This window comes from Sorex fumeus, unplaced genomic scaffold, assembly GCF_029834395.1.
Source record: "Sorex fumeus unplaced genomic scaffold, SorFum_2.1 ptg000064l, whole genome shotgun sequence".
Taxonomy (NCBI): Eukaryota; Metazoa; Chordata; class Mammalia; order Eulipotyphla; family Soricidae; genus Sorex; species Sorex fumeus.
This window is the reverse complement of record NW_026606121.1, coordinates 2,289,952-2,317,258: the sequence shown is the minus strand read 5'-3', so window position 1 is coordinate 2,317,258 and position 27,307 is coordinate 2,289,952. Positions and strand designations below refer to the sequence as shown.

At 60.8% G+C, this 27,307-nt stretch overlaps 3 protein-coding genes across 4 annotated transcripts in view; 2 read left to right on the top strand and 1 right to left on the bottom strand.

The window, feature by feature from the left end:
• LMTK2 (lemur tyrosine kinase 2) overlaps positions 1-3,767 on the top strand; it is a 72,986-nt gene extending 69,219 nt beyond the window's left edge. For both annotated transcript variants that reach the window (XM_056128493.1, XM_056128492.1), the window contains exons 13-14: positions 42-287; positions 876-3,767. In XM_056128493.1, coding sequence (XP_055984468.1) covers positions 42-287; positions 876-904 — 275 coding nt within the window. In that variant the 3' untranslated portion in view covers positions 905-3,767. The remainder of the gene's footprint in view (positions 1-41; positions 288-875) is intronic.
• A 1,396-nt stretch (positions 3,768-5,163) lies between these two features.
• Positions 5,164-6,776, top strand: BHLHA15 (basic helix-loop-helix family member a15). Its single transcript, XM_056128546.1, has 2 exons — positions 5,164-5,188; positions 5,713-6,776. The coding sequence occupies exon 2, from the start codon at positions 5,764-5,766 to the stop codon at positions 6,331-6,333; it is 570 nt and encodes a 189-aa protein (XP_055984521.1). The 5' UTR covers positions 5,164-5,188; positions 5,713-5,763; the 3' UTR covers positions 6,334-6,776.
• Positions 6,777-7,971: 1,195 nt separating this feature from the next.
• On the bottom strand, positions 7,972-26,976 carry TECPR1 (tectonin beta-propeller repeat containing 1). Its single transcript, XM_056128554.1, has 24 exons — positions 26,929-26,976; positions 24,104-24,366; positions 23,615-23,797; positions 23,303-23,425; positions 22,639-22,767; positions 21,037-21,211; positions 20,849-20,949; positions 19,711-19,812; positions 19,081-19,226; positions 15,595-15,965; positions 15,358-15,503; positions 14,699-14,854; positions 14,326-14,475; positions 14,089-14,246; positions 13,595-13,722; positions 12,959-13,055; positions 11,360-11,456; positions 11,206-11,285; positions 10,611-10,667; positions 10,166-10,346; positions 9,877-10,012; positions 9,468-9,560; positions 9,002-9,228; positions 7,972-8,849 (listed from the first exon to the last, which is right to left on the bottom strand). Exons 2-24 carry the CDS (start codon positions 24,326-24,328, stop codon positions 8,715-8,717), a joined length of 3,396 nt encoding a protein of 1,131 aa, XP_055984529.1. The 5' UTR covers positions 24,329-24,366; positions 26,929-26,976; the 3' UTR covers positions 7,972-8,714.
• Between the last annotated feature and the right edge of the window lie 331 nt (positions 26,977-27,307).

The window sequence follows — 27,307 nt, the reverse complement described above, 5'->3', positions numbered from 1 at the left end:
GGGTCTGGTGAGGACACTCCCCGCTTGTCACTTCTCTCTAGGTGGAGGCTTCGAATGGGACGACGACTTCTCCCCAGACCCCTTCCTGGCCAAGACCACCAGTAACTTGCTCGGCCCCAAGGCAGCCCTGCAGACAGCCAAGTACTTCTCCCCGCCGCCTCCGCCGCCGCGGGGCCTGGAGCCCAGCTGGCCACACGGGCCTCCCTATTCCAGGTTCTCCATCTCCCCTGCCAACATGGCCAGCTTCTCCCTCACGCATCTCACCGACTCAGACATGGAGCAAGGAGGTGAGCGGGAGCTTCCGGTGGGGGCTCGGGGCTCGGGGTTCTGTGGTGGGCGCCAGGCACCCCAGGGCAAGTTCCAGCCCACGGATTGCCCCCCTGGTGTGTACCCGCCACCTTCCTCTACCCCCCTCCCCACCTCTGCTGGCTGCCCTGTGGGCATGGGAACGCCCTAGGCACCCTGGGAATGTTGACTTTGCCATTAAGTGCCAGTCTTGGCCATCACAGGGGCCGCGGGGCAGGGTGAGGGGCAGGGCGCATTGCAAGTCGCGTTGTCTGAAGAGCCCCGCCCCCCCGCCCCCCCTCCCTTTCCCCCGTAGATGGAGTGATATGCTAGCTGGTACATAGCTTTATGTAAAGTTTGCAGACCAAATAAACATGCTGGAGCGTAGAGGGGTTTTATCTGTGCCTGCGCTGTGTGAGCGCCGATTAGATACTGCCGTTCCTGAACGGCCTGTCCGCGCCAGAGCTGCCCGCCCAGCCCGCACTGACATCGACCTGCGTGTGAGCCGAGCAGCTGGGCGGGTGAGAGGCCTGGCAGGTGCTGAGGATGGCCCCCTGCAGTCCCTGCTCTGCTTGTTCTCTCCTCCCCAGGAAGCAGCGAAGATGGAGAGAAAGATTAGGCCCCAGGCTGCTGGGCGGGAGCAGCATCCCCGCGGCCAGCCGAGCCACGACACACGCGTGCCATCTGCTGAGACGGGAGAGACTCAGTGGCAGAGGGAGGCCCCGCCGGGAGCACGTCCGACAATCCACGTCCTGGGGGCCTTCGCCCCGCTGTCCGTGCGTGTGTGCAGGATGCAGCCGCGTTCCCTGCATCCAGCCATGCGTACAGAGCCGGGTGCGGCCAGGACCCGCGCTGCAAGTGGGCACCAGTGAGCCATATTGTTCCCTTCAAAGAAATCACTGATTGCTTCTGTAATTGCACTGTGGACAACTGTTCTAAGAGTCCCCGATATTGTACAGAACCCTAAATTATTCCAGGAAACTCTGGCAGGTCAAGCTGGTGCTATCCACTAGTTTGATTTTTTTTGTTTTCTTTTTCTTTCTGTTTCACAGTGTGTTTGCTCTGCATGGTACTTGTAGCGCTTAACTATTTGGAGAGTTCTGCTGTCTTAGAGACGCTGGGGCTGTACATACGGTACTTTTTCGTGAATGATAACTGATTCCGAATGTCCGTGTTTTATGTTCTGACGGGAGTATTTTTGAGGAGTCCAAAAAGACTGCTCGGCTTTGTCGTTTGAATGAAACCCGTTTTTGTCTCTTTCCCCACCGTGGCTTCCTGTCTCACCTGAGGCTTCTCTGAGGAACCGCGGGGTCTTGCAGCCCCTCACGTGATTCTCTCACGCTGGCCCCCAGTTTTCTGAAGCCCTTTTAGTGAAAGAGGAGGTGGTAGGCCCGTCCGTGGCTCCGGGTTCGACTGTTGTGTCCCCACCCTCCCTTGCCCAGGGCGCGAGCACCCTGCTCGATAGCCATCTTGCTGTCAGTGTCCACTGCCTGGGGACCTTCCCAGTGTCCCCCAGCATTGCCATGTCCCTTAGATCCTCACGACCAGCTCCCGGGGTGGCATCTGCTACTGAGGAAAGACCCAGGTACCCCACAGCTGCCGCAGTTGGGTCCCTGTGTCACTTCGTTACCCGAATTTCTGCATGGTGTCCCGTGCTTGGGCCATGCCTGCCCAGGCTCTTCCAGGCCGCTGAGCCCGGTCCCCCAGATGTTGGTCAGTACCAAGCTGCGCTGACACTAGATCGCTCTCCAGGCCTGGCTGGGACACGAGCGGGCACCTGCAGGGCTCCAGGGCTCTGTGCAAGCAGTTACGCGGGCTCTGTGGTCCTGGCTCCCAGCAGGGCACCAGCGAGGCACTCCTCCCGTTCTCTGGATGATGTCTGGCCATGGGCACATAGATGGGGGTGGTTGACGGGGATTTCGCCGCACTCACCCTCTCAGTGTTTGGCTTAGGAGAATTTATTTTCTGCATTTTTACCTCTAGCCGCAGTCTGGTTGAGAGAGGAAAGAAAGGTGATTATACTCATTTTCCAAATGATGGGTTCGCATAGCCCCAACTGTGAATGACACAAGTCACACAAAATCCTAGAGTAGTCACCTTCAACAGTCAGCCCAAGAGAACAAGAGAAAGGTATTAATCGTCGGGGGCTGTACTTATTTTGTCTCTAATTAAGGAGATTTTTAACATAATTCCCATTTTATTTTAAGTCTATATTACTCTCATGATTAATTGCCAAAAAATGCATTTTGTACATTGAGTTGGGGGAGGGTGTGGAACGGTAGCTATTCTGTGGTGTTGCATGGTGGGGGAGATTTTATATTTATAATAAACATGTTGGTTAACATGTTATTTTGAAACCTCAAGCAATACACAGGAAATAAATTATGTAGATTAAAATTCCCAGCCCATTTCTGAAGTGATAGCATGTGCTTTGTTGTTGATCCTTTTTTTTTCCCCCTGTTGTTGTTGTTGTTTCTTTTTTGAAACTAAGTTGGTTCCCGGTTGTGGGTTTTCATACTGTATTTGTTCTCCAGTATGCAGTTCAGTGAATCAGCGGGGTTCTCCTAAGTGAGGTGAGGCTTGTGACTCCTGAGCCCCTAGACCATCTCCCGGGCCCTCTCTGGAACCTGCCAGATTTTACTTTATCTTTCTTTGCTGGAGTTTACGCGTTTCAGATCCTGTAGTGAAAATAATCTTTCCTTTCCACCCTTGCCCAGAGGTTGATTTGTGTTCTCAAATGACCCTGTCATAAGCCAGAAAGAGGAATGAAGAAAGGTGCTGCCAGGCCTGCCCTAGGGGCTGGGGAGGGAGCGGAGCCTCTTGAGGATGTCGCGGAATACGGAATGGGAAGCTACCTTCCCTCTCAGATCCCCTTGTCTGGGGAAATGGCTTCGCCGGGCTCCACCTGACCGTCGCCTTTCCACGCCTCGTCCTCGACCAGCATTTCCCACAGGTCTCTGTGGGGTTGATGACCCTCGGGAGGCAGCTCAGCGGTTAGAGGGTCTGTGAGGTGAGTTGGGTCCATGGAGCTCAACCTCAAGAAGTTTTCCCAGGGGGCCATGCTGTATTGGCTGTTAAACTAGAAAATTTTAAGGCTGTTAAAATATTCCCTTCAGGATAGAACTAAACTCTTAAAAAAATGTGTTGACAGTATTGAATTGCCAACAACCTGTGTAGGGATTGGCTGAAATATGTTCAAGTTGTCCTGGTGGCCCTGGCTGGGCAGAGCTGAGCACTGGACCGGCGTGGATGGCAGCTGCTTACTTCATTCCCCAGTTGAGGACCCAAGGGCCACCCCGCCTGCAGGACGCCGTGTCAGAGTTCAAGGCAATATAACCGTTAATGAACTTTGAATTTAAATTGTGTACATTTTTAAATTGTAAGATTTTTACTGTATATTGATGCATAGTGTGATTCAATAAATTGCTTGTAATTTAAAAACTATTTAATATTCAAAATAAATATAGATATATATTTATAAATTCCGTGGCTGCGTTTATTCTGTGACGTCTTCACTCGCCCAGGCAGGTGCCTGCCTTCCCGATGCCCTCACTGTGCCCAGTCGAGATGGGGGCTAGGGAGATAATAGGAAGGGCTGGAGTGTGATTCCAGGTATCAGCCCAGCAGAGCAGCAGCCTGACTCGTGGGAAGCCCCAGGCTCTGTCTCAGCACTGCCAAAATATGAAGGGCTGGAGAGGACATTTCTCCCCACACTCCAGGGAACAAGATTTGTAGAATTATTAAAAACTACATTTTGATGCAGCTTTTGTGCTGCCTTAAATTTTATCTAAAGTTTGTGGTGTTTGCGTGTACTGCCCAATCCCTGTACACTTTTGCTTCTGAGCCCCGGCCTCGGAGCACCAAGGCGGAGAGGCCGGTCTGCTCAAAAAGGCCTTTTCAATGTCCAGAGCAACCTCCTTGTCACCCTGCGCCCCTGTTCTCATTCCCGTCTGAGCAGCCACGGGCATGGTGGCCAGCTACAGGGCAAGCTGGAGACTGGCATAGCTCAGCTCACTGCTGCCCGGAGTAGACGGAAACCTTCAGTGCCCCTGTCGGGTGGGACGCTGCGGCCGCCACCAGGTGGGCTGCCTCGCGCAGAAACGGCTTGAACGCCAGCTGATTGGAACCCCTGGGTGGCAGCTGGTTTTGAGCCCAGACTGCCAGTTTCCCAAATGGGCTCTACGGCCTGCAACCAGTTAATTCCCGAGATCCGCACGCGGGTGTCCACGCAGGTGCTCTGCGCGCGCCCCGTCGGGCTCCGCCCAGCGTCCGGCCCCGCCTCTCCTTCCAAGCCCCGCCCCCGACTTCGCCCAGCGACTGGCCGGGTCCCGGCGCCGCACGGCGTCGGGCCCCGCCCCTCCCGTCAAGCCCCGCCCCCGGCTCCGCCCGGCGACCGGCCAGACCGCGGCTCCGCGCTGCCCCGGGCCCCGCCCCCGCCCGCCGGGCCCCGCCCTCTCGCACCTGGCCCGGCGCCCGCGAACTGGGGGAAGTCCCCATGCCACCTGGTCGGTCCGAAACATCGGGTGGAGGCGCGGGGTGCCAGGGCCGCAGCCCGTCTCAAACCCAGTATTCGCTGCAAGACGCCTTTTGCCAAAATCCTCTTTGGGTTGGAGTTCAGAGCCCTAACCCCAAGGCGGGGGGGGGTGAGTGCGGGAGGGGGCGGATGCGACCTGGGGCGTTCCCGGGACTCCCCCGCGGCTCGCGGGGGATTCAGGGCGGGGGCAGGGCGGCCCCGTCCCGCAGGTGCGCCGCCGCCCCCCGCTGGCGACACGCGGACACCGGCCCGCCCCGGGCCCGCCCCGCGAGCTCATTTACATGCGGCCGCGGCCCCGCCCGGGGCGGCTAAAGCTACGTGTCCTTGTCCCCCGTGGGCAGCCCGGCGCGTGCAGCCGAGGATCCCCAGGTAACTGGAGGTGGGAGGGGGGGATGCCTGGGGTGAAACCTGGGTGGGGGGCCATCCACATGGTCAGGCTGGACAGCCGCAGGCCCTGGTCATCGGTCTGCCGACCTTTGACAGCTGCCGCATGGCCACCGCGGGGGGTCCCCATGCTTGCGCTGAGAGTGGCTCCCGGCCCCTGCCTGCCTACACCGGGCAAACAGGACGCAGGGCCGCCTCAAACCTGGGTCAGCTCTGGGCGAGTCATAGGGGCCTGAGCTTAGGCGGTGCTGGGAGGTGAGTGAGGGGCACAGGGCCAGTCACGGGGACCAGGGCTCATCACCCAGGAGGAGGACCACCAGGTCAGGCAAAGGCCAAGGGTCAGACATGCTGTCCAGTGGGCACTGGAACATAAGAAGTTAGCTCTGGGCCCCGTTTGTAACTGGGGAGGACCCGGGGCATGGAGAAATCGTCTGCCCTGAGTGAGCTCTGGCCATGGGCAAGTGTCCACTGCTGGGTGACAACAGGGTGGCCTGTATTCTGGATTTCAGCTTCCCAGGCCTCTCCTCTGAGCCTTTGCCCCTAGGATCACTGCTGGGGCCATGAAGACCAAGAACCGGCCCCCCAGGCGCCGGGCGACCCCTCAGGACACAGAGGCCAGCCCAGCGGAGCAGACCCCAGACAGGCCCCAGCTGGGCTCTGGGCAGGAGCCAGCCAAGGGTCTGCGGAGCCGAGCATCACGGGCGCAGGGGGGCCGGGCTGAGGGTGGACGGCGGCGGCCTGGGCTGGCGGGACCTGGTGGCCGCCGGGAAAGCAGCATCCAGCGGCGGCTGGAGAGCAACGAACGGGAGCGGCAGCGCATGCACAAGCTCAACAATGCTTTCCAGGCGCTGCGTGAGGTCATCCCGCACGTACGCGCCGACAAGAAGCTCTCCAAGATCGAGACGCTCACGCTGGCCAAGAACTACATCAAGTCCCTCACTGCCACCATCCTAGCCATGTCCAGCGGGCGCCTCCCGGGCCTGGACGGGCCGGGCCCCAAGCTCTACCAGCACTACCAGCAGCAGCAGCAGCAGGTGGCCGGGGACACGCTGGACGCCGCCGAGGCCCAGCCCGAGGCCCACCTGCAGAGGTACTCCACGCAGATCCACAGCTTCCGAGAGGGCTCCTAGCGCCTAGCCCGGGGGCCACAGCTTCCTCCTGCTGGGGGCCCTCACGGCACAGGAGGTGACGCCCCAGAAGATCCAGTTTTCCTGAACTTGGCTGCCTCCTTGGGGCATGTCCTGACCTTCGGGGGGGCCAAGGCCAGTGAGTAACTCTGGGCAGTCCGAGGTCCTGGCCTTCTACATTGGACTCGGCAGTGGACTGGCCTTGGCCTGTGTAACTCATCTCTCTCCACCCTGACCCCTCTGGCTATCAGAAATCTGCGGGGAAACGTTCCTTTGGTAAGTTCCCCCACCATGGCCGAGGCCCCTTGTAACCTGCATCATAGGGCCAGGTGGGGTAAACCAAAGCCCAGGGCCAGCAGAGCCTGAAGCCACGTGGGAGGGTGGCCAGGCAGGGGTCTGAAGACCCTGGCTCAGGACCCCTCAGGATGGGGTAGCTGGGGCACGGAGCTGGTTCCAGGCTCCAGGCTCCAGGACCCGGTGCCACCCTTCTGGGCCCGTTGAGGAGGAGCCATGGGGTCCTGGCCTCCAGAGCAGTGGAATCAGCTTCAGCCTGTGTTCGGGGTGGTCCCTGCCACGTGGGGCCCTGGCAGCGCACTAGGTTGTTCCCAGGGCCTGGCTGGAATCCGGGCACCCTGCCTCCACCCAGGTGCCGCTCCTTCCTGGCGGGAGGGCAGCTTGGCCGGTGCCCACTGCCCCAGGCCAAGCTTCCTTCTGTTTGCGGCTGCTGGCTCTGACAGGCCAGGACTGTGCTCTCCTCCTCCCCCCAACCTCCCTCCCTGACCCCCATCCAGGAAGGAGACACAGCAGAAGGAGCTTGTGCTGGAGGAGTGCCTGCCTCATGGGGCCCATTTTTCTGAGCCCCGACTGTCCCAGAGGCCTCTGGGGCTCAGACTTCCCGAGGTGCTGGGTCAAGGTGGCCATGGCCAATGACCACATCTGTGCACAGGGGTCAGGAAGGGACTGCCTCCCCCCACCTCCAGATCCTGACAAGTCCAGTCTGACTATGGAACCAAAAGGGGCCTGCTTGGAGCCCAGGAACTGTGGGCGCTGCCAGAGGGGTGCCTCCACGGCAGGGACATGAGATGGCCAATGGCATTGTCCTAGCTCGGCCCCCAACTTGCGAATAAACCCAAGACTGACTGAGAGGAGCTGAGACAGGGCCCAGGCCTGGCTGCCTCATGTGGAACCTGATCTTCGTGGCATTTTCTCTGTCCCCCACCGGTACTGCTCAGGGGTGACACGTACCAAGGCCAGCTGCTCACCTGTGCAACGGTGGACCCCTTGCTCCTGGGGGACAGACTTTCCACCTGTCGGCCTGGACCCCAATTCTGTGCTGGACTTGGGGTCACCACCCTGCTCAAGTCTGAGACCTGGCCAGCGGGTCAGAGATGCCGCGACTGCCTGGCCTGCACCTGGGACCCGATCGGGGCTGGAGCTGGAGCTGCCAAACAGGCAGGACGGGAGTCAGGACTCGGCGCTGATACAGCCCAGTGTTGGGGGCTGCCTGGGGGGAGACAACTGGTCTGCAGTTGTCCTAGCGATCCCCTCTCAGAACCCATGAAGCTGCTCCCTGATGTTCCCCAAAACAGCACCCACCCCTGCACCGGCTGCTTGGAATGTCACAATAAAACAGACAGTCGCTTCCAAACACTTGCCCCAACTTTACTGCAAAGCCTCCGACTGTGCAGATGCTTGGGGGCTGGGCGTGCGAAGAGCAGGCTCAGTGAGGACATGTAGCCCTGAGAGGGCAGGGTGGTGCCAGTGCTGTGGGCCCCGCAATGTCCTTGTGCCCATCTCCAGGAGATGCTGCCAGGGAAGGGACCCCCAGGAGCACCCCGGGTCAGCTTCCCGGCGACCAGCACCCACAGGAAGCAGGGGAGCCTGGGGCCACAGAAACGAGACCAGAAGTCGGGACACAGGGTGGCCAAGGTTGGGGTGCAGCCCCCAATCCAGTGTTTGCTTCCAACCTGCCACCCTTCTGTGACCCCCAAACTCCACCCCGGGACCCGCCTCTGAGAAGGGACAGGCACAGCAACTCTGACCCCAGGGTCCTGGTTGCAGGTGGATGCCTGGGGCTCGGGGACACAGGGGTTCCCGTCCTGGAAAGCAGGGGGGGGGGCAGAGCCACGCCAGCCCAGGCCTCCTCACACGCTCGCGCGTGGGGCGCTGTCCGGTCTCCAAAGCTTCACATTTCTAGGTGCCCTCTGCCAGGGTCCCTGAGGGGATGGTGTTCTCGGGGCCAGGCTCTGTTCCAAGGCCGGGCCCCATGCTTCCACATGGGGGACTCCCATCACCGCGATCCTTCCATCCGGGGGCTTCTCACGACATTTCCACTCGTGGCTCAGCATGCCTTGATTCTCCCACTAGGCCCCTTCCACGGTGGCTCAGCAGCACACGGGGCCCACGGCCTCCTTGGGGTCCCCGCTGGGCGCCCTGCTTGACTCCCGGGCTGTGTCCTGGGTCTCATTTCTAGGGGCCCTGGTCGCGTTGGCCCGAACCGAGATGTGGTCCCAGCCCCCCTGCAAGCAGAGGCCATGTCCTGAGGGGCTGGATTGCAAGCAGGGATGGTCCCAGACCCCACCCCCACACCCCCCTGCAGCCCCGCCTGTTCACTCTGGTCCCGACCCCACCCCACTGGAGACCCCGGACCCCTGTGGCCCCACTTGCTCACCCCAATGCCGTAGTCCCAGCCCTGGCCCTCGGGCGTGGGGGGCCGCACCCCGACACGGTGGCACACGGTGCCCCGGCTGAGGCTGTGACTGCCCTGCACCTTGTCGGCGATGACCCAGACCTGGTCCAGGGGCCCCACAGACACCAAGCGCACGTTGTTGGACACGTGTGCCCAGCTGCTGCCCTGTGGGTAGCTGGGCGTCACCCCCCGGCGATGCCATAGATTCCCTGGAGAGAGAAGGGAGCTGAGGCCCAGGGTCACAGGAAGGCCACACTCCCAGCATGGCCCTGGGGGTGTCCCCCGACCCCCACCTTCAGCACTACTCCTCTGTGGGTGCCCCCGTGCAAGTGGGAGTGGGGACCTCACATGGGGGACCCCGAAACTACCAATCCCGGGGTAGATCAGGGGCTCATTCCATCACGGTGCTTGGCGGAGGGGTCCCAAAGGCTCCCCAATGCCCACTTGCCATTTTCGTCCAAGGCGAACACGGACGTCTGCCCCACAGACACTTGCTTCAGCCTTTGCTTGGGGGGTGATGGGATGTGGTACCAGCAGTCACCTGCAACGGTCACGGGGCACCATGCAATGGGCAGTCCGCCCAGACCCCAGCCCTGGCCTCATCTGGACCCCTGGGTCCTACAAAACGGGACCAGCGAGTGGGAACCCCGAGTCCAGGTGCAAAGAGCCGGGCAGCACGCATGGCAGGGTGGGAGGTCAGACCCCCACGGAGGGGGCCATGTGGACCCCCCCCCCCCCGTCCCCGGGCTCCCCGATGGCCTTAGGAAATGCTTGTGCGGCTGAACTGGACTTGCCAGCCCCTTGAAGCAGCGCACAGGGAGATGGGCTGGGGGGCCACCTGGGGTGTGCGCACTCACCAGCCGGCTGCGAGGGGGACACGGCGCCCCGGTAGAAGGCGGAGCCGTCCCTGGCCACAGCCCACACCTGACAGCAGCTGCCAATGGATATGGAGCTGAAGGGCTGGTCCGTGCCCACGTGCAGCCAGGAGCAGCCCTGAGGGGCAGACCTGAGTGAGGTCCAGGGCCAAGGCTGGGGGGGTGGTCCAGGGTGCCCTCAACACCCGTCTCCCTACCCCCCACCCACTGCCCGCAGAGCCCAGGGGCCTGGGGTGGGGGGGCAGGCTGGGCCCCACTGCTGGATGCTCACAGCGGGGTTGAGTTCAGTCACACCCAGGCGACACAGCACGTCCCCCTTGTCACTGATGGCCCAGAGTGCAATGGCCTGGCCATGCTCCGGTGTGCCAGGGCCTTCGGGCATGATGGACACATCCGCCAGGCCCACTGGGGCCACCTCCAGCCACGGGCCGCTGGTCAGCAGCTTGCACTTCCTGTGTGGGGGAGACTCGGGGCTTAGTGCATGGAGCTCCAGAAGGCGGGGAGGGGGTGAAGGGCCAGTCCCCACCCCCACCCTGGGGGCAGTGAGTGACATTTCTCTTATTTGCTCTAGAAAACAAACGCAGAAACGGGGAGCCTGGGTGCCCGCGGGCACTTCCTGGCCTGACATTTACTTTGATTCCTTGCCCCGCCCCCGCCCTCCCCATTTCCTACAGGGGGGCCCCCCCACACCCCACCCCTGCCAACTCAGCCCTTACCTGGCCCAGCACCTTCTCCTGACAAAGTCCTTCATGGTCTTGTACCCATGGTAGGAGCTGTGAGAGAGAAGCCAAGACCCAGACCACAGCGTGGAAGTTTCTGGAAAGTGACACTGCACAGGCCCGACGGGGCAGGGCTGTGTGTTGGGGATACCTAGAGGGGACCCTAAGCCTTCCCAGCGGTGGCTGTCCCACCTAGGCTGCATTCAGGGGATAATGTATGCTTCCCACCGGGCCCCTAGGGATAGTCCAGCACAGCTTCTCAGAGGCCTGGCAGGGCTCTGGGGCACTGTCAGGACCTGAGGGGGTGCAGCCCCCAGACAGGGCAGGACTGACACCCCCTTCTCTTACTGCCTCGCTCTCCAGGACACCCCTGGACTCACTCCCTGCTGGGCTCAAGCTTCCAAGTGGTCCCCTCCCCAGGGCCTGGCCCAGAGCCCTTGCAAAGTGTCCCTGAGGCCACGACACTCCCTCTAGGGACCCCAGACAGGCCTGCAAGCCCTCCTGTGCTGGCTGCTGGTGCTCACGGACTCTCCCACGCCCCCCCACCCCGCCACAGGAGGGGCACAGTGTGGCCCCCAGAAGAGATGCTCACGCAGGGAAGTCGCTGGCATACTGCCACCCCTCATGGTCCGTGCCCTCGGGAACGCTGAAGTCCACGAACCAGTCTGAAACCTGGGGAGGGGCCGGTCAGTACAGGCACGTGCCCCTTATCTCTGCCCCGACCTATCCCCTTGTCCCCTGCTCACCCAGGTCCACTGCAGGGAGGGGGGCTTTGTGCCGGCCTTGGTGCACTCCTGAAGGCCAGAGGCATCGCTCCACATGTACCGGTCCGTGGGCAGACCCCTGCGGGAGGAGAGTGGTAGTGGACACTGGCATTGTCCTGTCCCCTGAGAAGTCCCAACCCAGGGAGAGAGGCCACCAGAAACAGGGTGTGTGTGGAGGTCAGGGTGAGCCAGAGCTGTGTTCACTCCGACAGTGGGAGGGAAAGGGGCAGTTGGCCGGGGAAGGAAAGCACCACGCGTGGGGTGGGCTGCGGCAACCACACAGGAGGACACCATAAGATTTCTACTAGTAGGTGTAGGATTGGGAGGAACTGTCCCCTGGCAGCAAAAATCTATGGGTTTTTTAAAATTTGTTTGGGGGCGACACCTGGCAGTGCTCAGGGATTATTCCTGGCTCTGTGCCAGGGCTCACTCCTTGTGGGTTTGGGGGACCATATGGGGTGTGGGGATTGAAGCTGGGTTGGCAGTGAGCAAGACAAATGCCCCCCCCCTGCTACCACTGCTCCATCCTTGACTTTAGAAATCTGGATTCCAGCCTGAACTGAGAATCAAGAGCTACATAAGTTACCTGGAGTGGCAGAGCCCAGGTGGCACTCGGATCCCTCAGGTGGGGAGCTGTGCTCCCCGGGGGGTCCAGAAGGCACCTCTTCCCAAGGCCCAAGGTGGGTGGGTGGGGCACCAGTGGGGCATGAGTGCCTGCAGGGTGCGCGGCAGCCACTGGCATGAACAAGCTTGGGCCCTGTCTCAGCTATGAACAGAGAAGCCACAGATGGGCACCGGAAGCTGCTCACCAGCGTGGTACAGACAGCTGGGTAGAAAAGTGGGGACCCCCAGCACAGGATGGAGCCATGGGCTTCCCACATGCAGGCTCTAGCCTGAAGTCACCTCCTGGACTGGATTCAGGTGGTAAAGACCACGACAAGAGTCCCCTGAACTGCCACTGAGGGGGCAAGAACTGAAATTTGAGAGCTATGGCATTCCCCGGAGCCTAAAGCAATGAAATCACCATTTTTTGGGGAGGGTCACACCTGGTGATGCACAGGGGTTACTCCTGGCTCTGCACTCAGGAATTACTCCCGGCAGTGCTCAGGAGACCACAGTGGATGCTGGGAATCAAACCCATGCAAGGCAAACACCCTACCCGCTGTGCTATCACTCCAGCCCCAGAACCACCATTTTTTGTCTCCCCAGAAAACTGCAAAAGAGCCAAAGAGGAGTTCAGGATGGGGAGAGAGGGAGCAAAGGGGAAGGCTCAGGACCAGGCAGCGTGGGGTGGGAGCAGCCAAGTATTGGCACTGGTGGGGGGGGGTCCCCAAGGTCAGCGGCCCCTCTCGGTGTTTCTGGGTGCACACACCTGTGTTCCAATATCGGGCACCGAGTGGGTCACACAACCTCTGTGTACCCCACATCTAAAGACAGTTTCTCCGACGTGTCTTGGTGCCTGTCAACTGCCCCTACCTCAGGCATGGCCATGCTGGGCCACCGTCCCTGACCTCAGGTGTGGCCATGATGAAGCCCTGTCCCCCACCTCAGGCTCAGCTGTGCCGGGCTGCCACCCCCCACCTGGCAGTGTAGCCTGTGACGGGGTTCCAGCGCTGGTTCTCGTAGATGCGGACACACTTCACGTCTGACTGCGGGTAGACGTTACTCGAGGCCAGTCCTGTGGGGAGGGGAGGCTGCGGGGGTCAGGCCTCCCCTGATCAGTGGACCAAGGTAGGAGCAGGGACACAGATTCATTCACTGCTCTGGCTGCATTTCTCAGCCTCCTGCCCCCACCCCCAGCTGCCTCTGCTCACTCCCTCCTGGGAGCCTCCAGAGCCCCAAGGCCAAAGGTGAGTTTCTGGCCATTCTCCAAGCGGGGTGGACTGTTTTGCTCCCAGAACTCGGGGTGCCCTGGGGGGTTCTGCGAGCTCATTCCCTAGCACAGGAACAGATTCCAGGGGGTGGGATCATCCAGGGGTGGGATCATCCAGAGCTGGGCATCAAGACCTGGGAGGGTGGGTGGCCCAGGGCTGCCCCCCTGGCCTGAGGCCTCAGCTGTGATGCACTGGGACATGGTGGGGCTGCCCCCTCTAGAACCTTCCAAACCCTGTCCAGTATGAGTGTGTGGGAAGGAGCTGGCGCTGAAGGTCACTCAACTCAGGATGGAGGAGGGGATAAGGGGAGGGAGTGCACGCGGGGGTGGGGGGGAGCCCTCACCTGAGAAGCAGCCCCCGCCATAGCCGCCAGTGTAGACCCAAGCCGTGTGGTCGTACCCGATGCCCCATACCACGCCTCGGCCGTTGGCCTCCACAGCCCGCAGGTGGCCCCCCATCTGCCGCCAGAACCTGGGAGCACAGGGAGAGGGTGGGAACATGTCCCAAAGGGCTTTCCAGTCCTCGTTCCCAGCACCCTACTGCACCCCAATACCTATTGAGACAATGGGGCCACCTGTCCTCCCCAGTGGGTGCCACTGTCGGGAATCCTATGGGTGTGAGACCCTCAAGAACTGCCACCTGAGCCCCAAGCCACATGGGGGGATGGAAGGTGCATGGCCCAAAGCCACTACCACATGCGCACCCTGAATGTCACATTACCTGGTAGGTCCACCCTGAGGCGCTTGCACAGGATGGGGGGCTGGGGCCTGGGACATAGTGAGCGGGGTGGCGGGACCCCCCTTCTGGAAGCACAGCCCAAGAGGCCTGGTCACTCACATCTGGTCACAGGGCAGCGGGTGCTCAGCGTCCTCCAGGTGCAGGCCTGGCTCGCTCACAAAGATGTCCCCCTTGCAGGTGACAGACCAGATGGCCTGCGGGGACGGGCGGCCATGCAGCCTTCGGCTCTCGCAGCAGGACTGGCTGAGCAGGGCGAGCTGGGCAGGGACATGGCACATCAGCAAGGGTGGGGCTGGGTGATGGGGGCCCAGCTGCCCCCACCCGTGGGACCCTCACCCAGTCATTCATATCCTGCTCAGTGGCAGCTGCCAGCCGCACGGGCCATCTCTGGTGTGTCCTCTCCGGGGTGTAGAGCGCGAAGGAGTGTTTGGTCTCATTGAGCACCGGCACCAGTGCCGTCACCTCGTTGAGGAACAGGTGGATGTACTGGTGACAGAGGCGAGTGTCGCCTTGGGGCAGGGGACACACACCTTGGGGGCCACCTCCACCCCATACAGCTGGTCCAGGGCTTGGGTGGAGAAGGGGGCAGGCTGAGCAGGCTCTTAAGATGAGGGTGCAGAGGGGCTCGAAATCACTGGGTACCCCTGAGTCCCGACCCAGCCTGGGGGCGGCACTTTCCAGATGCAGGTCCTGGTCCCCCCTACGGCACCTTCTTCTCCTCGTGCACCATGTAGTAGACAAAGAGGATGCTGTCCCGGGCGCCGTCGAGCCCCGTGAACTGCTCCAGCGCCACGCGTACGTCCACCCACTTGTGGGGTTTCCAGTTGCACCACCACTGCAGGGTCCCCGTCTTCACCCACACCGACTGCAGGGAGAGTGGGGGGCGGGGTTAGGCGGGTGGGCGGGGCCGGCAAGCCAGGTGGGGTGGGGTTAGGCTGGTGGGCGGGGCCAGTCAGGCAGGTGGGGGCGGGGTTAGGCGGGTGGGCAGGGCCAGTCAGGCAGGTGGGGGCGGGGTTAGGCGGGTGGGCGGGGCCGGACATAAGGGGTAGAGGCAGAAAGATGGGGAACCCTTCTGTCCTGCATTCCCTGCTTCCCTCAGGTTCGTTGGGGCTGCTGCCCATGACAGGAGGGGTGCTGGGTGCTGCCCCGAGGTTTTGCAAACAAGGGTGGCCCCAGGCAGGAACCCGATACTTCCTAGGCCTGAACCTGGGAACTGTGGCAGGGCTGCACAGGCCAGGTCGGGGATTGGTCTGTCCCCCACCCTGTGCCCCTGTGGCATCACCACACCGGGAGCACAAGGGTTGGCCTGAGGCCTGTGGGTGCCAGGGTAGTCTCGGGGCTGGTCCTCTGGCCTGGGTGGGCACCCACCTGCTCCACGGCCTGTTCGTAGTGGCGGAAGTTCTCCAGCTCCCGCTTGGTCCTCTCTGTGAGCTGCTGGAAGATCTGCTTGCGCCAGGCAGCGGTCTGGGCGGGTGTGATGGACAGGGACAGCGACTGCATAGACGAGGACAGGCCTGTGGGCAGCCGAGATCTCAGGGGCTGCTGGGGCACCTCTCGGAGAGGTGGGGACGGGCTGGGAGGCCCGGCATCCATCCCCAGTCTTACCCGAGGGGATTGTGAACCACTTGAGTGCGGCGTGGGATTCCACAACGCAGGCCCCTCCTGATACCCAGGCCCACAGCAGGTGGTCGGCAGCGGCGGCGTAGGGCTCCTCCAGTGCCAGTGTGGGGCCAGGCACCCGCGGGGCCTCCTTCAGGTCAATGTTGGTCCAGGGCAGCTCAGCTGGGTCAGGGTGCAGCTCGGGCCCCAAGGCCTGGGGGGCTGGTGCAGGGGCCTCGTCGCACTCCGGGTTCCTGGGGCCATCCACCAACTCTGCTGGGACGGGCTGCTCAGACCCAGTTTGCTCAGCCTCTGCGTCACTCGGCATGCAGGACTCGCCACTGCCCCTCACCTCGTCACCGAAGAAGCATCCAGCACTGGAGGGAGGAAGTGTGCATGAGCCCCAAGAGGACGTGCTGGTGGGGGCATCAGCTCAGCACACACCCTCCCCGTGCCCTCTTCCTGAGAGCTGGACGTGGCCCCTCTCTGTGCCTGTGGGTAGACGGGGCGGGGCAGCACTTTGCACTGAGCCAAACTCGCGCTGAACTGTGGCGCCCACTACTTGGGTTTGGGGGCACTCACGGGGCCCTGGGCCAGGAGCACTGAACTTGAGCATTCACATCATGCGATGCAACAAACCCGCTGGCCCTGACTCCAGGGGAGCTCGTGCCTGCTTTCCGCCCTCTCTGCCCCTATACCAGCTGCCTTGCCAGACTCTCAAGAGAAGTGGCTTCCCCGGAGGGGACTGAGCATGACAGTCCTCCTTCTCGAGCCTGGTGTTCCCCGAGGCCATGTCAGACAGAGCAAAGCGCTATGGCACCTCCTGGTCACACTGGCTGGTCTCCACCTTCAGCTCTTATTGAGGGTGCGTCGTGTTATTCACAAGTGACAGCTTAAATGTCAGCTTCCACTATTTTTTTTTTTTTTTTTGCTTTTTGGGTCACACCTGGCAATGCACAGGGGTTACTCCTGGCTCATGCACTCAGGAATTACTTACTCCTGGTGGTGCTTGGGGGGGGCCATATGAGATGCTGGGAATCGAACCTGGGTCGGCCGCGTGCAAGGCAAACGCCCTATCCGCTGTGCTATCACTCCAGCCCCACCAGCTTCCACTTTAAGGGTGGAGGACAGCCACAGCCAGAGGTGTTCAGGGATCACTCCTGGTGGTGGCGGGGGACAGAAATGGGTCTCTGGCATACACAGGTTGTGCTCAGTCCTCCAGCCTCGGCTCCTGTCTCCCCGGCTTGAGGATGCCCTGCCAGTCTGTACCCTGTGGCAAGGGAGGGTCCCCACATCCTGTCCACACTTGCAGCCCATTGTCGTGACAGCTGTCCCGCGGTGGAAGTGGGTCTGTGGCTATAATTTGCATTTCCCTAAAGGTCGCCCACAGCAGCTATGCACCTGCTGTGACCCCGAGCCCCTGGGGAGGCGCACCCATCACATTCTTTACCCTTTGGGTTTCTGTTTTGTTTTGTTTTAGGGGCATGCTGGGCTGGTACTTGGGGGATCCTGAGGTGCGGGGTCAAGCGTGGGCTCAGGTTTGCAGGCCCCTGCTTGGTCCTCAGACATCTCTCCTTGGGCCCTTTGGTCCTTGTAGGATAACATTGGTTTGTCCTTTCCGCCTTGCAACAGGGAGCTTAGGTTTATTGGGTTACTCCCATCACAGTGCTTCCATTCCTCTGTGTTTATTTGTAACCTCCTTCTTTGTGCTCTGTTGACTTTAAATACTGTTTTTCTCTTCTCCTTAAGTCCCTTGCATAGTTAATTCAGCGCAATGTCCTTTTTGAATGGCCAAAAGAAGACAGTTAATTTGCTTTTGTAACTTGGGAGTTAAATGACTCCGAATAATATTCACTTCTGGGCATCTGTTCTCTTGACTTAAGTCTCAGTTGCCCTGACTTCCTAGCACCCCGAAAGCAAGGTCCCAATGAGGGACTGGATGGACCCAGGGCAAGCTGTGAGTTATGTGCTACCCTGGCATCAAAATGGGCCCGGCCAAATCACCATAATACTTAACTATAAGTTAAGAACATGGTCATGGACAAATATTATCTAAAAAGTAATAACTAGGTTCGGACCCTGCTAGGATTAGGAAAGGTTAATCTGGCCTGAGCACTGTAGTCTGAGTCTGGTGAGATGTTCCCAGGAGAGCCACTCTACAAGCTCAATCTATCTGTGTCCATAAAAAATAACTAATATTAAGAAGTAGCGTTAAGATGTAATTAAATTATTGGACTGAGGAAAGGAGAAAAACACCTTAAGTGGTGAGCAAACACCTTTCCTTGTGAGCAAAGGAAGAGCTTTCTTATGTTGATTTTGCTATTGAACTGGGTATAGAGTCTACCTCCAATGTTGGGGAGTTGGAGAGAGATGGGAGAGAGCGCAAGGCAGCAAGATGGAGCTCGGAGAGACTAGCAAGGGGGCAGAGGGAGAAGAATGTAGAAGAAGAATAGAGGATGGGGCTGGAGCAATAGCATAGAGGGTAGGGTGCTTGCCTTGCATGCGGCTGACCGGGGTTCGATTCCCAGTATCCCATATGGTCCCTGAGCACCGCCAGGAGTTAAGTCCTGAGAGTAGAGCCAGGAGTAACCCCTAAGCATTGCCGGGTGTGACCCAAGAAAGCCAAAAAGAAAAAGAATGCAGGAGCAGGCACGTGGAGAGAGAGAGCCCAGAGAGCTCAGGGGACCGTGGGTGGTACCAGGGATCCTAGGTAAGCTGCATGTAAGGCAAGTGCCACCTCCCTGTACTGTCTTGGCCATTTTTAATTGGGCGCTTATCAAAGCGGAAGACGGCAGATTCTAGCTCTGGCCCCTTGTCCGACAGTCTGTGAAACTGCCCTGTGTGAGCTGCTCTGGTTGGCACACAGGGTCTTGGGGGGCTCAGACATTCTGATAATATCCAGTTTCTTCTGTGTTGTACAGTGAGGCTGGAGGGGACCCTCAACTGAGGGACCGAATCAGACCCTCCAAAAAAAAAAAATGGTGGTACACAGTGGTACACGGCGGGGCAAACAGGTTTATGCTGAGGTGTGGCGGCACCGGGCGCAGACAGGAGCAGAGGAAAGGCTGTGGGGACCCGGCCTGGCTGGGGTGTGACAAGCTCTGCGGGGTCCTGGTTCCAGCCGACAGTTCTGTGTGCGCCTGGACTGGTACCAGGGCAGGGCTTCCCACCCCCACCTCAGCCTTTCCATCCCCCGACAGTCAGCACACCTGGGATCTTATGAGAAATGCAAAACCTCCTCCCCAGGGCCAGATTCGCTGAAACAGAAACTGGGGGGTTGGGGCCAGGGAACCAGATACCCCACCATGGGGGCCCAGTGCTGAGCTGGCTTCTCGCACTGTCTCGCCACCCTGCTGGGGACCCTGCAGGGATAGATGTGCCACCCCAGCCGCAGTTCACCTATCACCTCTCCCACCAGCCATGCCCAAGGCCACCGCTAGCTGAGCCTGGATCCTGGACCCTGGACTCCTCTCAAGGTCTCCCCGCAGTCACCTGAGCAGGCTGGAGGAGCTCCCTGAGTGGGAACGGTCACAGTCCCGGCCGGCCATGATGACCTTCCACATCTTGCCACTCAGCTCACTTGGGGTGACGCCCTGCCGGAAGTAGATGGCGCGGTCCTCCCCGCCGATGCCCCAGACCTGCAGAGACAGGGGCTGGGTGAGTGCACTTCCAACAAGGCAGAGGACTGTGTACTACAGCAGGATGCTAAGAGGTGGAAGGAGAGTAGCGCTTGGGAGTCCCCAGCTCAGGAGAAACATGGGCGCCACCTCTAGACACTGAGACTCATGTGAGCCCAGAGGGTGGTGCACCCAGAACCCTGTCTGTGACCCCGATTTCATTTTTTTTTATGAGGGAAGGGTCACCCCTCGGGCTCTGGACCACATATGGGAGCACAGGGAGGGCGCATCCCTTCCCCTGGGCAGAGCTGCTAATCAGTGCCATGGAAGGAAGGTATCTCGCTTCAAGGCCCCCTCAAAGCCCACCACCCCCCAGTAGGGTCCTGGGGAGCTGCATTCGAGGAGGAACTTCAACCCCTGAGTTGGGGAGGAATTTCCTCCATGGGCAAGTGGCAGCCCCAGCAACCTCAGGAGGGCCAGGAGGGATGGTCAGGGAACCACAAACCTGGTCATGAAGCCCGACACCAACCATCAGCATCTCCCCGACCATTGCCACCCAGCTTGTGCCACAGGGATTGTGGGAGTTGACGCCTCTTCGAAACCAAACCTGAGAAGCCAGAGACACAAGGGCTTCTTGTAGTGGGGTGACTGACGCTGGAAGTGGCAGGGCCCCCCCAACAAGTGGGCTCAGTGCTGGCATCACTGGGGACCTTGGAAAGGAAATGTCTCTGCTCCCCACCCCACCTGGGGCTGCGGGTCACCTGCTCAGATGTACCTGTCCTGGGGCTTCTTGTTTGTTCTCTGGCTGCCTGATTCTTTTGAGAACCTTCTCTCCACCAGTTCACACTAGGGGAAGCCTCTTGACACAGGGTAGTAGCCAGCTCATTGCAACAGTGAGGGGTGGGGAGGGTAGAGGTGCCCCCTGGGAAGTGGGAGGCAGGGCAGTCCAGCCACATGTTGAATGCAGATGGGAACCCTTCTCATTTTTTTTATTTTTTGGGTCACACCTGGTGATACTTAGGGGTTACTCCTGGCTCATGCACTCAGAAATTACTCCTGGCAGTGCTCGGGGGACCACATGGGATACTGGGAATTGAACCTGGGTTGGCCGCGTGCAAGGCAAACGCCCTACCCGCTGTGCTATTGCTCCAGCCCCCACAGAACCCTTCTCATTAAGTTGGTCTCTGAGGGGAGGATCCTCATGGTGGGATGGAGGAAAATCTTTCCTTTCTTGCCTCATTACCATGACAAGCTCTATCTTTGCCAGTGTTTTCTGAAATAGTCTCTTCTAGGCTAAACAGCATGTGAAAATATAAATAGAAGGGCTGGAGCAATAGTACAGTGGGTAGAGCACTGTCTTGCATCTGACTGACCTGAGTTCCATTCCTGGGACAGCAAACCCTGAACTGCTAGATGAGACCCTCACACAAAAAGAAACAACAAAAAAAAGCGCGGGGTTTGGCAGATTCCAGTGGTCACCAGCAACCTGCCCTCTGCTGCAGGAAAGGCTGGAGCAGGCGCGGGGAGGCGACCCAGGACCAGCTTGGAAGTGGGGACCCAGCAGTGCCTGTGCTTTGGGTGAGGGCGCGGACTGGGGGGGTCCAAGAAGTGGAATCCGCACCCTGGAACACTGCCCATCTTACCTTGCGGTCCTTGGTGACAGCCCAGACCACGCAGACACCGACAGACACGTGCATGATCCCATTCTCGGTGGTGGGCGGTTCCACCACAGACCAGGAGCTCCCTGCCCGGCCCCCAAGGAGAGTAGGGTACCCGTCAGAGAGGGAACTCCACTTCCCCCTGCCCCCTCCCCCTGCTCCTCAGTGCCCACCTTTGGGATTGTTCCTGCTCACGCCTTCACGGACCAAGGCCTGCCCCTCCCAGAGTGTGGCCCACAGGAGGTCATGGGGCCCGCAGCTGACCTGTGCCACCTCCCCTGGGGTGTCCACCAGGGACCATGAGGAGCCTTCGGGGCTGCAGTGGCTGACGCCTTCTCTGTACCATACCTGGGGGGTGAAAAGCCCACGGGGAGGTCAGGCGCACATTCAGGGTTGGGGGCCAGGGCAGACTTGCAACTTGTACCCCCATGTCCCTTCCCGGCACACCACTTCCCACCTTGCCAAAGTCAAACCCCTCAAACCTCAACTTCAGCCTTCCTTGGGGTAGGACGGGGTCCCTTCGTGTGTGTGAGAGCCCCCAAATCCCTACCCCACTCATCCCCCCACTTCCCACATTCCCTCCTCATCCTGCTCCTTTCCCACCTCATCCCCCTCTCACCCACGCCTCAGAGCGGGCGCTGGTGCCCTGCGCCCCCTGGTGGCCAAGTGCCCAACTGTGCTCTCTAGGGGAAGCTGGGGTCCCTGAAGGTTAAACAGGAACACCCCAAATCTCCCCTTCACAGAGGCATTGAACACGCTCGCTCCTCCTCTCCCCGGCCTAAAGGGGATGTGCAGCCAGACACCGGGCTCAGCACAGGCCTGCTGGGGCTGTCTGTCCTTATATGAGATACACTGCTGAGGGTGCCTGCTGCCTACTCTGCTCTTAGAACCTCCTGGTTATGTTACACCTGTCCAGTCTCTGTCCACCCGCCCACCCTCCCCACCATACACACACCTGCCCAGTCACTGTCCACCCGCCCACCCTCCCCACCATACACACACCTGCCCAGTCACTGTCCACCTGCCCACCCTCCCCACCATACACACACCTGCCCAGTCACTGTCCACCTGCCCACCCTCCCCACCATACACACACCTGCCCAGTCTCTGTCCACCTGCCCACCCTCCCCACCATACACACACCTGCCCAGTCTCTGTCCACCTGCCCACCCTCCCCACCATACACACACCTGTCCAGTCACTGTCCATCTGCTCATCCTTCCTCTCACCTGCCCTCCCACCCCTTATGCACCCATCCATATACCTACCTACCTACCCTCTCTCCCCGTTGCTCTCCCACCTCCATGCACCCATCCATACACTCACCCATCCATACACCTGCCCTCTACCCCCTCCCCCCACCCCCCTCCATGCACCCATCTATACACCCGCTCTCTCGCCCCCTCCCGCCACTCCCCCCATGCACCCATCCTTCCGTGTACCCTCCCCCTTCCATCCATCTTCCCCAGTTCCTCCCAACAATTCCTGTTTGACTATGTGGAGGCCCCATGAGGACTGGTGCCCCAGGGATGAGACCCTCTTGATAGCACGTGGACCCACAGTGGGTGCTCCTTAGTGTTCTGGGAGCTTAGAGGAGAGCAGGGCAGGCCCAGGGTGGGTGGCTCAGAGGAGCAGGGTCTCAGGGGTCCCCAGGACAGGATTCCTGGGGGACAACTGTGGGCACAGGCCACCACCTGTGCGGGGCAGTTCTGATGCAGGTGTCAGGTGCCCTGCTCCCTGCCTTCCTGCAGGTACACATAAGGGCCGAGCCTTACCTTTCCCTGCAGGGACACAGCCCACACTGACAGGTGACCCACAGGCTCGTCTGTGACCTCCCACCCTCCCACCGAGAGGTCGTTGAAGGGGTCCTCCAGCTGCTGGGGGTCGTCATCCATGGAAGGGATCTAGATTGAACCAAGAAAGAATGAGGCTGGGGCCACCACCCTGGGCACCAGGCCAACAGGTGGCGCCGTGTCCCTCTTAGGGGCCTGGGGGTTCGCCCACATGCCCCTCCTGATTACCGGCCCCCTTTCTCCACCCGGTCCTCCGTGTCTCACCAAGCCTGGTGTGAGCTCCCCCGCTCTAGACCCACTGGGATGTGACCTGTGGGCCTTTGTCCAGGGTTCTGAGGGGCTCAAGCCTGTGTGTCCTCCAAGGACACTCAGGAGCCCTGTGCGGGCCTTGAGTCCCTAAGTTGGGAACTTCCTCTGAGTCTGGAGAACAGCCCGGGAGCCAGAGCAAGGCAGGAGGGTGTGAGGGGCACAGCAACAATGACCAGACCAGCTCTGGGCCAAGGCAGCCAGACCCCACGAGCCAAGAGGCACATGACAGGATACATCACTGGGACAGGGCACCTCTCAAAGGCCAGGGAGCTGCAATGCACACATGACCTTCCACGGAGCCCTGCCCCTAGCCGGCCCCACCACACGGCCCCCAAACCTTGGCCCAGGTGTCTCGGGACTTGTACTTCCGGTAGCGGATCCAGCGCCGCCGCCTCACGCAGGAATTCCACTTCTGGTCCCTGGTATAGGTGGCCGGGAAGTCGATGGCATAGGTCCAGCCCTGAAAACAGGAGAGTGCTCTTAGGGTCGGGCTGCAGGAGATGCCGAGGGAGGCAGATGGGGGAAGATGAGGCAGGACCCAGCCAGGTCAGGGGTGATGGATGCTGGGGCGAGAGGGGGGAAACTGGGGGACAGCCGAGCCCAGAGCGCCCCTCCCCACACAGCCACAGAGGAAACCCCGTTCACCTACCCCTTTCTCGGTGGGTTCCCCGCCAAAATTCTCATCCACGTACCAGTCCGACTCCCACTCCCAGTGTGGCGAGGGCAGCGCCACCCCGTCCAGCGGCCGGGGCTGGAGGCCACTCACGTCACTCCACCCCCAGCGGTCGCTGGGCAGCAGCTTCTCACAGAAGCCACCCACCGGGTTCCAGCGCTGCGGGTCAACCAGAGAGGACCTGAGTGGACTGGTGGGGGGGGGACCCTGGGACCCCTTCCTGCCCCCCTCCAGGCAGGGAATGAGCAAGGGCCCACCCAGATGATGGGGTCTCTCTCAAGAGCTGACCGGCCCCTCAGGGTGACCCTAGAGGGGGAACGCACTCTGGGGCTCCTGGAACACACCAGAACCTAGTCCAGGGGGCCTGGCCAGCCTCCCAAGGTGAGGTCACTGGACAGATGCCCCTTGCTGTTGGCTCTCTCCCTGAAAGCAGGATGGCAGCGCACCCCACCCTGCAGCCCCCACCTGGTTCTCATAGGCCTCCTCCCGGCACCGGATGAGGACGTCGCTGGCACACACGTACACGTAGACCTGGTTGTCGCAGGCGATGCCCCAGCAGCACTGCGCAGTGGCGCTGACCCGCTTGAACTCCAGCTGTGTGTCCTTGCAGAGCTCCCAGTACTGACCGGCCGTGGACAGCGTGTGTACGTGCCCAAACAGGTCTACCGCCCACAGCACCGAGCTGGGCATGGCGGCTGTCAGCGCCCCTGGTCTTTCTGTCCCTCCAACTTGGGGAACATTTGTTCCAAACAGAGAAGTAGAGAGGAAAGAAAGAAAATGTCACTCCCAACCATCTAGCAGTGAATTTGAATATTTGGCTATATTTCCTTCTGATCTTTCAGGTCAAAAAGCATCAGACCTTGGGGCTGGAGCGATAGCACAGCAAGTAGGGTGTTTGCCTTGCATACAGCCAACCCGGTTTCGATTCCCAGCATCCCATATGGTCCCCTGGGCACCGCCAGGAGTAATTCCTGAGTACAGGACCAAGAGTAACCCCTGTGCATCACTGGGTGTGACCCACTGTCACTGTCACTGTCCTCCCATTGTTCATCGATTTCCTCGAGCGGGCCCAGTAATGTCTCCATTTTAAGACTTGTTGTTACTGTGTTTGGCATATTGACTACGTCATGGGTAGCTTGCCAGGCTTTGCCGTGCGGGCAAGATACTCTTGGTAGCTTGCTGGGCTCTCCAAGAGGGGTGGAGGAATCGAACCTGGCTCAGCAGGGCTGGCTGCACACAAGGCAAAAACGCCCTATCACTGTGCTATGGCTCCAGTCCGGGTGTGACCCAAAAAACAAAAAGAAAACAAAACAAAAGCATCAGGCCTGGGGTGAGGCTCAGGGAGAGTATGTGCCCAGCAGGCATGAGGCTGTGAGTTCGACCTCTGGCACCTCCCCACATGCCATCTGGGCAGCACACTGCACCCAACTGTGTGAGCCTAACAGACCAGCAAGAAGATGCAGGGTAAGAATAAACGGCTGCTGGGCTGGAGCGAGCTTGAGGGGCTGGAACGCACTTCACACGCAGGCAGTCTGGCATCCATCCTGGGTACCACAGGGTCCCCTGAGCACTGTCGGGGTCGGGAGTGACCCAGGAGCAGAGCTGGGAGTAGCAGAGGGCAGGTTGTGGCCTGACATTTAAAAGGGCTGGATGGGACTGGAGTGATAGCACAGCGGGTAGGGCGTTGGTCTTGCATGTGGCCGACCCAGGTTTGATACCCAGTATCCCATATGGTCCCCCCAGCACCACCAAGAGTAATTCCTGAGTGCAAAGCCAGGAGGAACCCTTGAGAATCACCGGGTATGACCCAAAAAGAAAAAAAAAAAAACTAAAACTAAAACTAAGGGCTGGAGCAATAGTACAGCGGGCAGGGTGTTTGCCTTGCAAATGACTGACCTGGGTCAGTTCCCTGGCATCACATATGGTCCCTCAACCTTGCCAGGAGTGATCCCTGAGCACAGAGCTAGGAGTAAGTCCTGAGCACTGCTGGGTGGGGGCCAAAAACCAAACAAAACCAGAAGATCTCTCTGCCCCAATTCACCCCACAGGCCGCCGTTAGTGGAGTGGGCTGTGTGCGGGCACTCATCCGCTCCCTCCTTCAGAGAAGTGACTAAGCAGTAATCTCCACTTGGCATAATTGGCCCTTGGGGCAACTAAAACAGGAGACTGTGGTTCTGAGCGAGGATTGGGTGGTGTGGGTGTGGATTCTGGGACCAGCGACTGTCCAGGCAAAGACACAGGGGACAGCAATGTCAAAGCATCTCCTTTTCTTTTTAGCATTTTGGGTCACACCAGTGACAGTTGCGAGTTAGTCCTAGCTCAGCGCTCAGGAATTACTCCTGGTGGTGTGCAGGGGACCAATGTGGGATGCCGGCTTCCAAACCTGGGCTTGGCTGTGTGCAAGGTGAACACCCTCCCCGCTTGTACTATGGGCTCTGGCCCTTAGAGTACCTCCTTTGGTCCTGCACCCCCAGCTCCTCAGGTGCCTCTTCTGGGCTGACCCAGGTAACTGTCCGGGGACACGAGGTCAGAGGGAGCTCCCTGAAGGAAGGCTGTCGCGGGGACAGCAGGGCCCCTGGGTCACGGGGAGGAGGGAACACCGTCCCCCAAAAGCAAGCGCAGCTTGAGCGTCCCAAGCGTCTCTGCCGCGGGCTGGCGCCGCCCTCGGAGCCATCTGCATGTTCAGGCGCTCGGGGCCATTAGCCGAAGGAAGCCTCGGGGGACTTCCAGAAAGTGGGGTGTGGCGGCAGGAGGGGCGGTCCCTGCCGACTGCTACAGAGACATCTGTCACTCCGGCCGTGTGCAAACACACCGCGGCTCAGACGGCGGCAGGGGCGACCTCAGGGTCGCGGGGTGGGGGGGGGTCGCAGTTTCTGAGCTGGGGGTCCTGCCCGAGAGCCCGCGGCGACGCGGCCGTCCGCGCTCGGTCCCCCGCAGCGCCGCGCAGGCCGGGCCGCAGGTTGGGGCGGGATCGGCGCGCCCCGGGCGACAGGTGGCCCGGCCCGGTGCCCTCCCGCCGCGCTAACCCAGCGCCACGCCTCTGTCCCGCCGGCTGGGCTGCCCAGAGCGGGGCGCCGCGCTCCTCGCGGCTCGTCTCTCAGCCCTGACGGCCCCGACGCGGGCGGCGCGGTCAGGTGGCCGCGGGGATGCCCGGACGCCAGCCGAGACGGGGGCGTCGCTGCCCGCCCGGATCGGAGGCCCTCCCTGTCTCCTGCCGCGGGGATCCCGGGCCCTGGCCCAGCTGTCCCCCCGCCGTTGTTCCCCGCCGCTGTCCCCGCCGCAGCACTCACCGTGCCCGGCGCCCCGCGGGGGTCGCAGCGATCGCTGCACGGCTCTGAGAGAGCGGCCGGCCTCCCCCGCGGCGCCGCCCCCGCGCGCAGGAAGCGGCAGCCGGGCCCGCACCCATTGGCCGGTCTCTCCGTGACGCAACGCCAGGCGCTCCGCGATTGGCTGAGCGGCGCCAGGGAGGTGGGCCGGCCGGGGGTCGCGCGCACGCCCACTTCCGGGGTCGCCCTGGTCTGTGGCGCTGAGGGCTCCCGAGGCGTCTGTCCGCGCGCCTTTCCCGGACCCGCGCTCGGCTTGCAGGCGAGGAGAGGGGCTGAGGGGGACTGCGGGGGGCACCGGAGACGGGCTCCTGGGGTCCCCGCGACGTGCTGTGTGTGTGTGTGT